Raw genomic sequence first — 18,102 nt, forward strand, 5'->3', positions numbered from 1 at the left:
CCTTTATTTCCTAAGTTTTCTACAATAAGAACATATTATTTTTATAATTACAAAAATGTACAGCTTTCTTCCCTTCAAAAACGAAATCTAGGTTTTTCAACCACAGTTGCCTGCCATTTCCTTCAGGTAAAAAAAGTATAAAATAAATCAATAAATTTTGAATAGAACATGGTTAAACAACAGAACCATAACTAACAATTAAATGTAGTTACTAGGTGGTAGACAGACAAATAAAAAATCCACCTATCAGAAAATTCATTTTAACAAAGGCACCAAAGCAATCCAATGAGAAAAGAAAAATATTTTTAAAAAATTGGTGCTGGGGCGACTGGGTGGCTCAGTCGTTAAGCGTCTGCCTTCGGCTCAGGTCATGATCCCAAGGTCCCGGGATCGAGCCCGCATCAGGCTCCCTGCTCTGCCGGAAGCCTGCTTCTCCCTCTCCCACTCCCCCTGCTTGTGTTCCCTCTCTCGCTGTGTGTCTCTCTCTCTGTCAAACAAATAAATAAAATCTTTAAAAAAAAAAAAAAATTTGTGCTGGTGACTATAGTTAACAATACTGTATTGTATATTTGAAAGTTGCTAAAAGAGTAAATCTTAAATATTCTCACACTAAGTACAATAGCAACAAACCACACGGTAATTATGTGAGGTGAAGGATGTGTTAACTAATGGTTACTGTGGTAAGCAACTGGCAATATATACATGTATCATCTGTATACCTTAAACTTATATAACGTTATGTGTCAAGTTATGTGTAAAGCTGGAAAAAAATGGTGGATAGTCTGGATAACTGGATATGGGAAATATGGGGGGGGGGGATATGAACCTTGACCCCAACTCACACCACACACTAAAACTGGCTTCACATCTATCCTAGACCTAAACATAAAAGTTAAACCATAAAATTTCTAGAAAAAAGCAATAGAGAATTATCTTTGTAACATGGGGAAAGGCAAGTCTCTTAGGCAGAAAAAGCAATAACCATAAAAAATTTTTGATTAAAAAAAAAACATGCCACAGACTGGAAGACATTTGCAAAACATATATTTGACAAAAAACTGTATATAGGATAAAGAACTTGTGTAAGTTAATAATAAAAATAAAGGAAAAAAAGACCCAAATTTTTTTAAATGAGCAAAAATGTGAAAAAATGTTTCACAAAGGAAGATACACAAATGGCCAGTAAGTGCCTGAAAAAGTTATTATCATTAGTTATCAAAAAAAATGCAAATTAAATTCACAATGAGATACCACTACCACCCACAGAATGGCTAAAATTTAAAAGACTCAGCGTTGGGGAGGAACTGCAACTCTCATTCACCGCTGTGGGAGTGTAAAATTATATCACCACTTTGGAAAAAGATCTGGTAGCCTCTCTCTCGCTCTCCCTCTCTCTCTTAAGATTTTATTTTTAAGTAATCTCTACACCCAACATGGGGTCTGAACTCACAACCCCAAGATCAAGAGTCACATGCTCCACTGAGAGTCAGCCAGGTGCCCCAATCTGGCAGTTTCTTAAAAGTTAAACATACTTCTATCTTATGACCTAGCAATTCCACTACTAGGTATTTACGCCCAAAAGAAATGCAAACATGTCCTCACAAAGACTTAATACAAGATTGTTCTTAGCAAGCTTTATTAAAAGCCAAAGTACGTAATATATAATAGCCAAAAACTCAAAACAGACCAGGTATCCATTAACAGGAGATGGCTAACAGCCTATGGTTTCACATACATCAGAATACTGCTCAGTCATAAGAAAGGAACAAGCTGCTGCTACACACAAAAACATGGATGAATCTCAAAAACTATGCTGAGCTTTAAATAAGCCAGATATAAAAGAGTACACACTATATAGGATTCCATTTATATGATGTTCTAGAAGAAGCTCAAGTAATCTTTAGTACAAAAAAAAAAAAATCAGAAGAGTGATAGAATCTAAGGGAATGGGGTGTGGAATTAGCTGAAAAGACATATAAGGGAGATTTCTGGGTTGGTAATAATGTTCTGTATCTTGATAAGGATTTGCATTACACAGGTGTGTGCATTTGTCAAAAGTCATCAATAGTACACTCAAGATTTGTGCATTTCATTGTATGTAAATTTAATCTTTAAAAAGCCTAAATAAAAAAATAAAATAAAAAGCCTAAACAAATACTGAACTCTACTTAACGAAACGCATGCTGAAGTGTTTAAAGGCGAAGCATACCAATAGCTACAACTTACTTTAAGTGAATCAAAACCAAAAAGATGTAGTGATAGATAAAGGGAGGAATATATGTAATAAAGCAAATACAGCAAACTATTAATTAGATGGTGAGTATACAGATGTTCAGCATCAATTCTTTCAACTTTACCATACTTTGAAATTTTCCATAATAAAATGTTGGGGAAGGGCACCTGGGTGGCTCAGCGGGTTAAGCGTCCAATTCTTGGTTTCAGCTGAGGGTCCTGTGCTCAAGAGGGAGTCTGCTTGAGATTCTTTCTCCCTCTCCCTCTGCCCCTCCCCCCTGCACTTGCTCACTCGATCGCTTGCTCTCACGCTCTCTCAAATAAATAAATCTTTAAAAAAATGTTGGGGGAAAACTTAAACTCTACCCATTACCTTGCTAAGTTGAACACAGCTATCTTAAAACCCAACAATTCCACTCCTAAATATATACCCTAGCCTATAGATACTTCACATGGGCTCCAGTAATATTCACAGCAATTCTATCCATAATAGCAGAAAAGAAAAACAATCTAAATATCCATTAAATAGACTGGAGCAATATACTACGGTTTATGGTAGCAATGAAAACGAAACCACAATGTAGGTGCATCTTAGAAATTTAACTTTGAAAAAAGCAAGTCATAAAAGAATATAGTATACAATACAAATTTTAACCTTTTTTAAAGTTAAAAAAGTAAGTAAAACTAAACAGTACTGTTTAGGGATACAAATGTGATAATCTATAAAATAAAGCAAGGGAATAATAAAAAAAAAAATTTCAGGGCGTGCGCCAGGGTGGCTCAGGCAGTTGAGTGTCCGAATCTTGATTTCAGCTTGGATCATGATCTCAGGGTCATGAGATCAAGGCCCACATTGGGCTCTGTGCTCAGCAGGGAGTCTGCTTGAGACTCTCTCTCCCTCTCCCTCTGCCCCTCCCCCTGCTCACGCATGCTCACTCTCTCTCAAATAAGTAAATTAATCTTTAAAAAAAATTTCAGGGTAACAGGAGAAAACGCATGAAGACTGATCAAGCAGCAGCAACACATGGTAACTTCAACAGGCTAGTGTTCTGTTCATTAAACTGGGCGGTGATTTCATGAATGTTTTTTTATGCTTCATAATTCATATTTGCATGCTATATTCTCTTAATGTTTAGAATATTTCAGAATTCAAAATGAGAAAAGAAGACTATTGGATCAGGACTCAACCAAAACAACAACTTAGGTTTCAAGATAATTATTCACAGACGAACCATGACAGACTATGGACTCTGAGAAACAAACTGAGGGTTCTAGAGAGGAGGGGGGTGGGGGGATGGGTTAGCCTGGTGATGGGTATTAAAGAGGGCACGTACTGAATGGAGCACTGGCTGTTATATGCAAACAATGAATCATGGATCACTACATCAAAAACTAATGATGTAATGTATGGTGATTAACATAACATAATAAAATAAAATTTTAAAAAAAGAAAAAAAAAGATAATTATTCACTATTTCTTTATAACTACAGCATTTGAGATGTATGTAAGTCTACACTGGCCTTACGTTAGGACAAGATGTTTCCGAATTCAGAATTTTCTGGATTTTAGAATGGTAATAAAGTACATATACCATATACAGTACATTCCTGAAAACCCCTGTAGCACCCTGAAATCAAACACATTAATATTTCTCCAAGGAAAGCTATTCCAATTATACCAGGAGGGACAAACTGATTATAAATATTCTAACATCAAATCAGGTCAGATGTTACGATCAAGTAAGTTTTACCAAAAACTTGGTTTTCTGAGTTCTTTACGTAGCAAAATTGTGGGTTAGGGGCTGTGGATCTGTACTTTCAAGAGGTTCAACTTCACCTAAACTGTAAATTCCATACATTACACTTTTTTAAACCTCTCTAGCTAATTCATTGTCTTTAATGATCATCAAAATGCAAGTTTTAAAGTAAAGTAATCCCACTTACACTATAAATGCCCAACTTTTATTTCACAAAAGAAAAACATGTATAAAACAATTTTTCAATTTTTATTCTATTTCACTTTTATATCTTTATAATATTCATGCTTATTATACAGTGGGAAAAAAAAATACACAGAAAAGTTTACTTTAATTAGGCAGATAACCAATACCAAACTGAAATCTAAGCGATAAGAAATATGTGGTAAGAAATATTTTCATACAGTTTACTGGTATAATGAAATCAATCAAATAAAGCATTTTGTATTCTAAGTCACTGAAATTCATAAATAAAATTTTAATCACCTTTCCCCATCAACACCAGTCTTAAGTAACAGTTTACCTAAGCCTGAATCCCAAGTTATTATAACCATTTACTCTTTTAGTAAAACATATCAAAACCCAAAAGCACACATCTTTAGAAAGATATTTAGAAAGGTCTTCGGGGCACCTGGCTGATTCAGTGAGTAAAGCATGCAACTCTTGATCCCGAGATTGTGGGTTCAAACCCCATGTTGGGTGTAGATATTACTTAAAAAGTAAAATCTTAAAAAAAAAAAAAAAAAAAGAAAGAAAGAAAGAAAAAGACATCTTTCCAGCACAATTCTTTTTACCATATTATTTGGGAAAGCAGTATGAGAAGCGGAGTCTTGACAACAAAACATGGGTGTTTACCAAAAAGTTTCAAGCACTGCAAAAGCATACTATTGAAGTCCCTGCCCTCCAAAAAAAGTATTACAGAAACAAACCTCCCTCAAAACTCTATTTTTGGGGAGCCTGGGTGGCACAGTCGATTAAGCGTCCCACTCTTGGTTTTGGCTCAGGTTGTGATCTAAGGGTCTCGAGATCGAGCCCCAGTCAGGCTCTGTGCTCCATGGAGAGTCTGCTTCGGATTCTCTCTCCTCTCCCTCTGTCCCTCTCCTGCCACCCCGCTCCCCCACTCCAACCATATGCTCTCTCTCTAATAAATAAATCTTTTAAAAAAAAAACCCTCTATTTTTTTTTTTTTTAAAGATTTTATTTTTTGAGAGAGAGAGAATGAGTGAGAGAGAGTGCACATAAGAGAGGGGAGGGTCAGAGGGAGAAGCAGACTCCCCGCTGAGCAGGGAGCCCGATGCGGGACTCGATCCCGGGACTCCGGGATCATGACCTGAGCCGAAGGCAGTCGCTTAACCAACTGAGCCACCCAGGCGTCCCAAAAACCCTCTATTTTTAAATAATACCAAGCAGCCCACAATCTGTAACCACAAAAGGGATACACTCTCTCCAGATTAATTTAAGGACCTACGTAAAGCAAGGAGCATCTGCACAGAAAAAAAGATAATTTAGTGTTTTAACACTAACACAGTCTTAGAATCCAGCTTTACCTATGCTTGATGACCGCTAGCACTTTTATGATGGCAAATTCAAATTATAATGTTACATATTCAAAATTATATAGCAAGAAATGGTTGCTAATAAAACCATTTTCCTTTTCAAAGGAAACTTAAAGCAATTAACTATGCTAACTGTACACAGAAGTGAGCTAAATGTAATGAGCCCTACTATGTACCAAGCACTGAGCTAAGCACTTTGCAGGTAATCTCACCTAACGTTTTTTTTTTGTTTTTTTTTTTTAAAGATTTATTTTTTTTATTTATTTGAGAGAGCGAGAATGAGAGAGAGAGAGTACACGAGAGGGGAGAGGGTTAGAGGGAGAAGCAGGCTCCTCGCCGAGCAGGGAGCCCGATGCGGGACTCGATCCAGGGACTCCAGGATCATGACCTGAGCCGAAGGCAGTCGCTTAACCAACTGAGCCACCCAGGCGCCCCATCCTAACGTTTTTTCCTACAAAGAGAGTTTTATTTTCTAATAATAATTATACAGTAACTTCTGGTATATTTCATCTTCATACTTTTGTCATTTTAGTATACAATTTTAAATGGGACTTTCTGAGCTCCTAAGTGAAGTAACTAAGACTCATGGCTGTGTTTTTATTTGACTATATTAAGTTTTCTCTGTTAAAGAAAAAATATTATTTTCTATAGTAAAACCAAAAGAAATGCCATATGCAGTAAAACAATAATTAACTGTGATGTGCAGGCTAAATCGTTAAGGAATCAAATCTTTAAGATGATACCAGCCATTATTTCATTAGTATTTCAGGAAATGTTTTTATAGTATTCTTGTAAAGATTAATTCATGGAGTTTCTGCTTGGAAAGATAAAAAAATTTCTGGAAATGGATAGTGGTGATGGTTACACAACAACGTGAGTGTAATTAATGCCACTGAACTGTACACTTAAAAAATGGTTAAAATGCGGGGCGCCTGGGTGGCTCAGTTGGTTAAGCGACTGCCTTCGGCTCAGGTCATGATCCTGGAGTCCCGGGATCGAGTCCCACATCAGGCTCCCTGCTCAGCGGGGAGTCTGCTTCTCCCTCTGACCCTCCCCCCTCTCATGTGCTCTCTCTCTCATTCTCTCTCTCAAATAAATAAATAAAATCTTTAAAAAAAAAAAAATGGTTAAAATGGTAAACTTTACATAAATGTTACCACAAAAAAGACTCATTCTACTATTTTGTACAATACACATAATTTAAAACTAACTTACTGTAACACAGTTCTAAAAATGTTTTCAGCTTCTCAATTTGCAATAGAAGCACTGCAACCTTGCTGAAAAGAAAAGAGTAAGGGACAATTTTGGCCTGGTAAGATTTACTTCAACTCAGATTCATAATATTTAATCAACTAAAAACAGCAATAGCAAAATCTGTCCAGTCAGCAGCATCTAATGTCAACTCTCATACCAACAATACGTCACCTTAACAAAAGCATAAAGTGTCTTGGCTGTATTGAGCACTCAATAAATGAATGGACCAAACTGTTTACTAAAACATGTAACGTTTCACTGTTAAAAACAGGCTTCATTTTAAAAATTTAGAAAATAACAAAACAGAATGTATGAACATATTACAGGTATAATTAGCTTAGGATATTCCGATATCCTGAATAAAATAACCGGAATTGTAATCAACATCAGTAAAGACCCAAGAGATGAAAGTGCAGTAAAAAAGTGCAGTAAAAAATTTCTATCTGGGATTGAATATGAACCTGATGAATACTTGCGGTACTATTTTTAAATGAACTTTCTGGCCTTGGGTCAAAGTTTTGCTAGCAAAATACCAAAGTGAAAATGTTGGGAGTGAAGCCCAGAGTCTCTGCTTTGGCCTAGGAAAAGTTATGCCCTTCATGCAACCAGTCCCACACCCAACTGAAGACTGCTAAAGAGGGACCGGGGTGTCACGATGCCATGAAAACACATAACCAACACACTAATGCGAACATCAGGGAAAGACAACGTCAAAGACATCGGACAGAATACCGTACATCACTACATTCTGCTCATTGTGCAGAAGACACACTCCTCAGTCAGTTCCTGCACTTTGGCCAAACAGCACTGAGTCACTCTGCAAATGATTCCAGAAACCTCAAAGGATAACCAATGACTTCTGAAGAAAAGTCAGTTAATCGCTGGAAAGGCAAGAGACACAGCTTTTCTCAGCATACAGTCACTAGGTTTCTCCCAGCAGGAGTAGAACTGAACCGGAGTTCTGGTATCTAAAGGGGCCAAGGATCACCCACACAAATTCTCGTCCTCCCGAGTTAATCTAATATCCAGAGCATCTTTTTCACTTTCTTCTTCTCCCGGGGGAAAAATGTGCACCCCCTTTTCCCATAAATGCATCTCTACTACACATTAATCAAACTGTGAAATACAATCGCCTATCCTAACAAAAATAAGAAATAAGCAAGCATTCTACGGTGCATTTCTAATTTGTAAAACATATTCATTTCTTAATCAAGAGCCAACTAACTAGCAGCCTTTACGTGGTTATTAATTTGTATTTCAGACTGCCTTAAGAAAGAGGTACAATGAAAAAGAGAGATTTATTCTCTCGACAATTCAGACTGATTCTTTGGCTCCGGCTCTTTGTCATCCACCCCAAGTGGGTACTCCCAACAGGGAGAGCATCAGGTTTCCCTGCTTCGACCCACGTCCCCACGCAGCATGCCACTCTTTCAAACTGGCTAGCCTGATGAATATAAGACAGCAAATCCTGCTCCCGAGCTCCCCAAAGCGAGAGGAGAGGCGGGAAGGAGAAGAGGGGTGTTTCCTCCCAGGGCTCCAAGAAAGAGGCAGCCGGGGATGACACCGGCTCCAGGAGGCAGAAGGGGAAGAAGAATCAAACGTGGGTCTCTACTGCTGGAACTTGGTCGCAGAAGTCTCTGGCCTCCGACCCGGGCCCGGCTGCCGGAAGCGGGGCGGGGTGGGGCGAGACCTCCCTCCCACGGATGGGTGGGCACAGAGGGGGATCTGAGGAAGGCGCTACTAGAGCGGGGAGGGCGCCCGGGCCCCGGCCACCTACCAGCAAGCTCTCCACGTTGATGGGTGAGCGAGGGTCTCGGATCAGCGCCTCCAGCTTCCTCTGGCGGCTCGCGCCCGCCCCGTCCCCCGGCACGGCCTCGGGGGCGCCGGGCATTTTCCCCGTCGCCGGGGGCCGGCTCATGCCGCCGCCGCCCGGCCCCGCACTCCCGCTCCCCGCGCTCTGGCCCGGGCGCCTCGGGGCCTAGCGCCGCCCCCGAACCGCCGGCTCCGGGCGGGGCTCCGCCAGGGCCCACCGCCCGCCTCTGGCTCCGGCTTCGGCTCTCAGCGCCGGTCCGGGGCCTCGGGTTGTCCAGGGGGCCGCCCGGCCCGGCCGGGAGCGGCGAAAAGCAGACGGCGTCCCCGCCCCTCAGTCAGATTCGCGCCGCCCGGTCCGCTCGTCCGCCGCGAGCTCCCTCAGGACTCCGAGGGCGGGAGCGGGGAAGCGGCGCGGCCACCGCCGGGCTGGACCGCCCCGCCCTCTGGCGCTCGGGGAAGCTGAAGCCCGGGCTCAGACAACTACGGCCGCCGCCAGCCCGCCCCCATGCTCGCCGGGGCAGCCTCGGTCCCTCAAGCCCGCTCCCCTCACACACTCCCGCGCGGATCCCGTCTCCGGCCGCGCGCAGCCGCTACCCACAAGCCCCTCGGGCCGCGGCCGCCGGCGCGCGCCCCCGCTCGCCCCGCCCCCCCGCGCGCGCCGCCGCCCCCGCCCGCCGGCCTTCGCCTCCATTTTTTCGTTTCTTCCTGTCGGTCCTGCTTCGTGTTTCTCCTTTTGGATCCTCCTTCCTTCCCCGCTTCCTCCTCCCCCTCTCCGAGGATAAATGGCCGGGCGCGCGGTGACCGCCTCGCTTGACCCGCCGAGCTCCAGCTGGGGGAGGGGAGAGCGCGCCCGGGGCTGGGGTCTTTCCGCGGCCCCGCTCCCGCCTGACCCTGCCCCGGAGGGCGACCCCGCGGATTCAGAGGCCGGCCGCCCACCCCCACCGCCCGGTCCCGCCGCCGCCGGGCCCGGGGGGGGGGGGGGGGGCCGGGGAGGGTTGGGGGGGGGGGGAATGGGTCGGCCCGCCCCCACTGACTCAGCGCGCAGCTATGCGGGCCTTGCATCACCCGCGCCAAAATAATAGCGACCGCCAGTCGCTGCCCTCGCCTGCAGGGCTCTGCGCTGGCGAGAGTCCTGCCTGGGCCAGGAAGATTTTAGTGGGAAGGCTGGGGGAGTGTGCAATGGGAGTCGGAAACTGGACTCCTAGTCCGGGTATGGAGGGCCTGGAAGAGTTGCTTCAGCCCCCAGGGCAGAAGTCCTGGAATCCGAAAACCTTTGTGCGGGTCCCCAGCGGTCTTCTCCCAGCCTGGGCTTCAACACTAATCAGGAAGAGGATAAGAGGGCGATAGAAAAGCTTCCATCCGCAGGCCTTCTCCAGGTCCTTGCCTTTTGGGGGACGGAAGAAGGATGGTTATAGGGGCCGCTCCTCTGCATTCCTGCCCTCTCGCGGCCCGTGCCATTGGTCAGATCCACCCAGGGCGCAATCTGGAAAATATGCGCCAGGAGCTATAAAACTGTTCATTGAGCCCCTTTGACCCAGTAAACCCATTTAAGGAAGTCCATGTCTAAGGAAATAATCCAAGGGGGGGTGGGGGACTTGCATAAAGATGTTTATAGCAAGGCTCTTCAGAATGTTCATAATGACCAAAACCTGGGAAGGGGCCCAGTTGTCCAACAGTTGGGGAATAATCCAAGCAAGCTCTGTCACATTAACAGAATCCTGGCAGGTATGTTGGATGTATGTCAGAAGCATGAAACTTTGGCAAGTACAGGAAAAGATGTATTGGAAATAAAGTTAAATGAACAACAGATACCAAATAGTTTGTATACACTACTTACAACTATGTAAAATGAGCAGCTGCAAGAACAAGAGAATATGGTTGTTTTTAAGCGAATGAGAATTTTTTTTTCTGTAAAGATGCTTAAGAGAACATTAAAATTTCAAAAATAGAAAAATTGTACTTAGCTGAACCACTCCAAAAAAAGCTATAATCTACTCTCCATTAAGTAATAAGAATCTTAACATTTCTCACTGGCATGTCAGAGATAAGCTCACAAAGATCTGCAGCTGAGTTCTAAAGCTGTAACCTTGTAAAAGTAGCAATTTAATCAGTAAATGTTCCAGCAGCGTCATCTTTTGCTTTGTGTTAAAGCCACCCTCACTTGGACTTAGGCAGGAAGAGGCCCTGAATGATCCAATATAGCCTTTTCCTCTCAGATAATCACGCTGACTTCTGGTCAAAAGGTAAGTCCTTTAAATCTGTATGTTGAGTGACTCATTCATACCTCTACAATCACACCAGGAAAACAAAATGAGCCAGAGACTTGTGCTTACGCACTGGAGCAAAATAAGATATAATCCATGATCATGGATCCTTTTCCCTGAAGCCAACAAAATAACGCAAAGCAAAAGGAGCACCATGTGGTTCTCAGGTTCCAAATTAATTTTTCAATAACAGGCTATATGTTTTTATGGAGCTTGGTGGGCTAACAGGAAGTCATGGTCCCAAATAACTGGACATGAAAACCTTATTTGAAAAGAATAGGTAGTGATCAGCAAGATATAGATAATGGGCACCTTCTACATAACGCTAGAAAAAGCCATACCATAGAAGATTGTTAACCAAGACCTGCACCATTGTCTACATGGAAAAAAAGAAGACTGATCTCTTGATATGAGTTAAACCGTTTTATTTTTGTCGTTGTTTTTTATGTTTTTTGGTCAACAGAACAATTCTTTTTTTACCAAAGTAATGCACAAATGCATTCTTGTAAAAGTTAAAAGAAACCAGACATGTGTAAAACATGCCTCAAAAATTACTCTCCCAAATCTCCCTACACACCACACATTTCTCTTGTCAGTGAAGGCCTTTACCTTATTCTCATATATACTATTTGTATATATACACAAATGTATCTTTTTCCCACACATCTGGCCTTATGGTCTTTTGCAACTTGATTTTTTTTCCCCTTAATTAATAATATGTCTTGGATCTCCATGTCTGTAAACAGAGATCTACCTCATTCTTTTGAACTGCTGTACTATATTCCATGGTATGGATGTACCAGACTTTTATTTTCTCTCTCTTAGAGAGCATCATACCAGACTCTGGAGACAAATTGGGCTAAAATCCTGCTGTTTCCGCACCCTAGCTGTGGGCATCTCAGTTTCCTTATATCGTCTGTTACAAAGTGCTTAGAAGAGTGCTGGCCCTCATAAATGTTAGATGTTAGTAGTATTTTCTCAGTGTCTCAAACATTGTTGCAGTTGACATCCTTGTATTTTTGCCCTCATGTGGACATACTTAAATAGCATAGGTTCCTAGACATGAAATTGTTGTATGAATAGGTAGGCATACCATAAGTACTTATAGATACTGTCAAACTCTCCTTTAAAAAGGCTACACAGTTTACATTCTCACGATCAGAAGAAACTCCCAATATCCCTTTATATTTGCCAGTATTCACTATTCTAAGACTTTTTGATTTTTGCCAATCTGATGGGCAAACAAAATGGCAGCTTGTTTTCATTTGTAGTATGGTCATTACTACTGAAGATGAGCATTTCGTGCTTCTATTTCTTCTGAAATTACCTGTTTATATCTTTTGTCCACTAGATTTGTCTTCCTTACTGATTTAGAGGAGCTCCTTATGCATTATGGATATTCCTTCTTATTATAATATAATGTTAAAATATGTGTTGCAGTTCACAAATATTTTCTTCCAGTCTATTGCTTATCATTCAGTTTTGGTTTTGGTGGTTTTTGTCACACGAAGTTTTTACACCTTTTATGAAACCAATCTATCAACATTTTCCTTAACAGCTTCTGGATTTTGTGTCTGGATTGGGAAAGATTTTAAACCCAGTGTTTAGGGCACACAGAGGACTGAAACTGCAAGCGGCTCTATGAAATGAGAGTTTCCTAATAGTATCAAACTCATCTCATCCCTAGTGAGCCATAGAAAGAGGGTATCCCTGTGTTTGCACTTCTTGGAGGGATTCCTGCTGCTCTGTGGCTCCATCCAAGGTTGGCTGCTTCCTTTTTAACACTGTCTCTGATGTATCCTGAGTGCTGATGGGACAGGTGGGAACTTGGACAAAAATTGTGTTCAATATGAAGGAAGAGTAACAGGGAAGTAAATATAGGGAATTTAAACAGGCTGGCCTATCGGTGTATAAGGCTTTGATTCTACCATAACTAGATAGATGTGTAGGACTTAGAAGCTCCACCCCATTTCATCTGAAGTTTGTCTGTGTTTCTTTTCTCTGTCTCTTCATCTCCAGCCCATTCCTAACTGGTTTGTGTCAATTTAATATCCACTACTCAGCAATACCTTCCTAGCTCTCCTGATACTTAGTCCAAACTCGGAGAACCCCTCTCTGGTCTACCTGAGGCCCATCTGCTCTGTACCAGTTTTTAATTTGAGGGATCTGCCTCTTCCCCAGGAATTAATCCACCCTTCAGAAGCAACCTTGCCCTCTCCACCCATAAATAGGGCTATAAAAGAACCATTTTTTTGTCTTCCCATGTGGCACTTGGAATTGCTTGTTTAATGAAAATAATTATTATGAATAAGGGCTTACTATGTGCTAGACAATGTGCATTATAGAAATTACCTTCTCAAAACAGCCTTTTGCTAATGGTAATATTACTCTGCCCATTTTCCAGATGATGTAATAGGGACTCAGATATATGATAATGGAATGAATAAATTAATAAATGGAGGGATGGATGAAAACAATAAGCTCTGAATGGTCTGGGCATCACCAAAACACACAACTTTTCCCATCTTGCTTTGCATTGCAGAACAACTCAAACTGGCATTGTAGTGGGATGCTTCTGCCCCACATAAGCCAAGATTTAATCACAGAATAAAGGAATGAACTCTCAACACAAAGGTGTCATTATTATAGTAAACTCCACTCCTATAAAGGATACAGGGCTTAATGGTTTATGAAATAGGGTTTCATCCTGAGTTTCATTCATGGTTCTGGTAATAACTCACAGCGTGAATGAGAAAATTGCTGGACCCTCTGTGAGTCAGTTTCCTGATACACAAAACAGAAATAATGAAGCTTGGTTGTCATTAAGTCTCCTTAAGATCTCCAGATGAAAGATACTGGATGCGTCCAAGACAAATTATTCACCAGTATACTATGGAAGATAGTCAGAGGAGAATAGAGCTGGTCACGGCTCAAAAGCATACTTGGAGGTAAATGGTAAGTCACTCCAAAATATCTACGTATATATGTTTGAGAAGAGTCCGTCCCAAGAAATGGAAAGCTCATCTGCTCCCTGGAAAGCTCAGCTTAGATCCTGGTCCTGCCAGTTTGGTAAGAGACCTTGATGTCGTATGTGGCAATCTTCTTTTCCCCATGAGTGAGCTAGAAATGGCCTCAGGTATGCTTTATGTGATTTCCCTGCTCAAAAATCTCACTGGATTTTCTGTGATTATGCATGGAATCCTCAGCCTGGAATCTGGGGCTTTCTACAAGGTGTCCACGACCTCCATTTCCAGGCTTTCCTTCCACTGCTTCTCCTTACTTTTTCTCAAACTGAGCATACTTGGCTCTTCTCTTCTTCCCTCTTTGGTTAAGCAAATTTCCATCCATGTGGAATGCCATCCCTTCTTCCCTTCTCCACCCACCAAGCTTCTAACCATCCTCCTTCTGTTCTTGAATGAAGGGCTTGACTCTTCCTGAGCTCTGGATCCCTTGTAGCTTTTAACAAAATATTTAGCAAGGTGCTTGCCTCACCTACATGAAGAAAACAATATCTTTATTTTTCTCTCGGTGTTCTTAACATCCCCCCAAATGGGTCTGTTGTGTGTCTAGAGTAAATTAGTGACTTCCCATCATTTACCATCCACCATGTGAAGTGTCCTTTCCTACCATTCCATTCTTCAAAACACTTTGGTCCAGCAAACTTGAATCCATGTAGGATACACTGTTCCCAGAAGAAACCATGCCATCCCCACCTCTGAGTTTTGCTGGTGCCATCCCACCTCCCTGTCCTTTCCCTCCCAGTCCGCCCAGCACCAACCACCTCGGAAGTCACACTTCTTCCAATCCAGTTCCCTATGTCCTGCTTTCCTTCTAAATTCAGCTTGAGCATTGTGCTGGTTCTTCAGTAGATACAGAAAGGAACTGTGTATGGATTCTTCCTACATAGAGTTTGCAATGAAGAAATGGTAATTGAATAGGTACTCAGTGTTTGTTTAATGACCAAATGGTTGAATCAATGTATATACCAAAAAAACCCACAAATAAGTGCCTGAAGGTAAGTGCCTGAAGAAACTCGCAAATAATATGCTAAGAGAACTCAAAGGATCCTGGAGCAAGCAATAGCTTCTAGCAAGGGGATCAGATAAAAGAGGGGGAATGTGACCTGGGGCCTTAGCATTCAACAGGGTTCGGAAACGGAGAGAGAGAGCAGGCTTCCAAGCAAAACAAAGACAGGTGTGGGAAACTATGAAGTAACTAAAAGGAAAAATAAGTAATGACGAGAGTAGGCACATGCGTGGTGAGAAGGACAGCAGAGAAGGTAAGTTGACACCAGGACAGGGAAGGCCTAAAGTCTGTACTAACATGCTGGGTGATATCACTAAGCCAGTGCTGTCCTCTGGGACTCGCTGTAATTGAAGATACTGGCAGAGGCCACCGTCCTCCGATTCTGTCACCCCCTGTAGTGGGCACTGGGTAACTCCTCAGCAATTATGGGCACGACGGGGGTGGATGAAGCAAAGTGGAAGGAGGCCAGTTTGGGAGACATTTTCGCAATCCACAGGCCACTGTTTGTAATTAGGTGGTTTATGATCGTGAGTAATTAAAAACTTACAAAGCATACAAAGAAGACTGTGAAGTGGTTGGTCGTTAGAATACAGGGATAACACTTAGTTTCCACAAAAGCCTGGCTTATTGTGAAATGAGAAACCACTTTTCACTTCCTGGCCTTTAGAGTGGCCCTTTGATTGTTAAGGCTGCTCTTGTAATATTCCAGTTGCTGCTTGGGCCCCTAAATGAAGTCGGGCCTTTGTCTAGTGAAGGCAGAGGAGGTGGGCCGCTGGGAGTCAGAGCTGTGGGGTCACAAGTGCGGGCTGGTCCACATCTTTGGACAGGCAGTGAGGCTGAGGGGAGCGTGCTTGCAATCGAGTCGCAGAAAACCCCATTCCACCCAGCTCCGTCCTTTCCTAGCTGTGTGCAAATCAGCTCCCCTCTCTGAGCTTCAGTTCCTCTCTTAGGGTTTTCATGAGAACAAGTTAAGAGAAGGCTCATACAGCATCCGACCTGTTGAAGAGGTGTCCATAGAAGCTGGTTCCTTTTCACCCATCAGAAGCGGACAGGATCCCAAGCATCGTTTCTTTCATTTATTCATTTATTCATTCAACGTCTTTTTTGGAGGGTCAACAAAGATATTTATGTACTGGTCACGCAGCAGTAAACATCAGAGAAACAATCTCCGTGGACCCTTTTTAGGCTTCGGAGATGATGGAGGGGGACGACTATGACATAAATAATCATACAAATACATAAGTCATTAGTGATGTGATAAGAGCTACAAAGGAAAGCTATAAGATGTGAAGAGAATTAAAACAGGGGGACTCGTCCAGATGGGGATCGGGGAAAGTTCATGAGAAAGTAATAATCCCGAAGAGGTCTAAAAGGATGCATAAAACCAGGGAAAGCCTGGGGGCCGGGGAGAAGCAGGCGGGCCTGGCTGTGATCACTTTTTTTTTAAAAAACAAATCAGGGCATTTCATAACAGACAGACTCATAGGCCACTTGCGTATGTGGTTTGCTAAGAGTGACACTGTACCACGGAAACGACAGGGCCATGACTAGTAGAGAGAAAACACTTGTTCTTCTAAAGCACCGCAGTTCAGCCTGGTCAGGTTTTAGCCCACCTGTCCCCAACCCCTCGTATGTGCGGGAGTCTTTGTGGTCATTTCTCGAAGTACTTTCTGTAGTCATTCTTGGAAGCAGGGGTCTCTGGAAGCACTCTGTCAGGCAGATCCTTGTTCTGATCACCGCTGGAGAGAGGGCCCATTTTTCTCCTTTATCTGAAGCAGCAAAACCCAGTGGGAGAAACAGAAGTTGGACACATGAGATGGGGGCTTCAGCGCCACCACTTATGGGCTGTGTGACCTCAGGGGAGTCACTTAACCTAGCTGAACTCCACTACTCCATCTGTGAAATCTCTGCAGAATTGATTTCAGTGTTAAAACAAGGACACGTATGTGAGGGGGCTACACAAATAGGACTCCTGGGGCACACTCAGAGTCCTTTCTCTTAAATCCTGCCGTAGTCCCCAGCTCGCATCCTGGGTCTTGAAGAGGACAGAAAGGAGATGTCAAGCATGACCTCCAGGTTTCACTAGGACTATCAGTGAAGTAACGAAGATCAACTATTGCATCTAAATGCTGTAAGTTTATTTTAACATAGATTTAAAAAATGAGTTAAAAAAAAAAGAAAAACAGAAGCAAGTGATAGGATAGTCCTTTGTGATTCTTTTGCACTTTTCTGGGTTGGGGGAGGGGGGTTGGGCAGAAGAAAGAAAAATAAAGAAATATACTGTGGCAACCACCAGAGGCTGAATGCCAATGAGCACAGTCTTCAAATCTTTCCATTTCTTGTTGACATTCTCACTGATAGTGTTTGAACAGGGCCGGGTGGTTGACACGCAATCATTGTTTGCTGCCGCCCAGTAGAACCTGTAGGATAAAGCCGTCCAAACCTTGACATATATCACTCCATCACCACGACGCAGGGAGGGTGTGAGCCCCCAGTCTCAGGAGTGGTCTGAGACTCTGCAGCCAGAGCGGAGAACATCAGGAAGAGCGCAGCAGAACAGAGATGTTCTGGAAGCGAGATACCGGCAGCCCTGCTCTGTTGTTGGAAGTGGTGCGAGTTCCCAGAGCCTCTGAGGCCCCAGCACTCAAATATAATGCACACTCTGCTTCCCAGACAAGACAACGGTGACTGAGGCACCAACACTCCTCCCCGTGCCTCGTGCATCAAAGGGTGGGAGCGGGCTCTCAGGGCTTGCTCTCGAGGCTTCCTCCAGCGAAGCTCCTAGTGTTCCTTGTGAGCTCTTTATCACCACAACGGCTGGAATGCCACCAGGCACCAAGGACTGGGACCGAGGAACTCAGAGATAAGTGAGACAAGGTCACGGACCTCATTACCTGGGGAGGGAAAGGAGACATAGACACAGGCCGTGGCAAGGAGTAAGTGCTCAGTTTATTGCTTGAATGAGGAGTTGACTGACTGAATGAACGTAAGGCCGTAAATGCAAGCGAGCCCTGCGTCAGAAGAAAGCACAGGATTTGGAGTCTGAAGGCAGAGTTGACATCCCAGCTCCCCCACTCTCCATCGGGGCATTAGGCTGGGTACTTCTGCTTGTTCCAAATTCATTGTCTACCCTGCTCGGTGCCCCAAGGGCTGACCTCTGTGAACCACCTCCCCTGGGCTCCCTTGCCATATGTTTTCTGG

The 18,102-nt window shown here is 43.2% G+C and overlaps 1 protein-coding gene across 3 annotated transcripts in view; it reads right to left on the reverse strand.

Moving 5' to 3' along the window:
• ROCK2 (Rho associated coiled-coil containing protein kinase 2) overlaps positions 1–9,208 on the reverse strand; it is a 140,552-nt gene extending 131,344 nt beyond the window's left edge. For all 3 annotated transcript variants that reach the window (XR_004302487.1, XM_032430147.1, XM_032430145.1), the window contains exon 1: positions 8,577–9,208. Coding sequence is in view for 2 of the 3 variants with exons in the window: in XM_032430147.1 (XP_032286038.1) it covers positions 8,577–8,717 (141 nt within the window). In the remaining variant the exon portion in view is untranslated. The remainder of the gene's footprint in view (positions 1–8,576) is intronic.
• Positions 9,209–18,102: the final 8,894 nt, after the last annotated feature.

Source organism: Phoca vitulina, unplaced genomic scaffold, assembly GCF_004348235.1.
Source record: "Phoca vitulina isolate PV1807 unplaced genomic scaffold, GSC_HSeal_1.0 scaffold42, whole genome shotgun sequence".
In the NCBI taxonomy this organism is placed as follows: domain Eukaryota; kingdom Metazoa; phylum Chordata; class Mammalia; order Carnivora; family Phocidae; genus Phoca; species Phoca vitulina.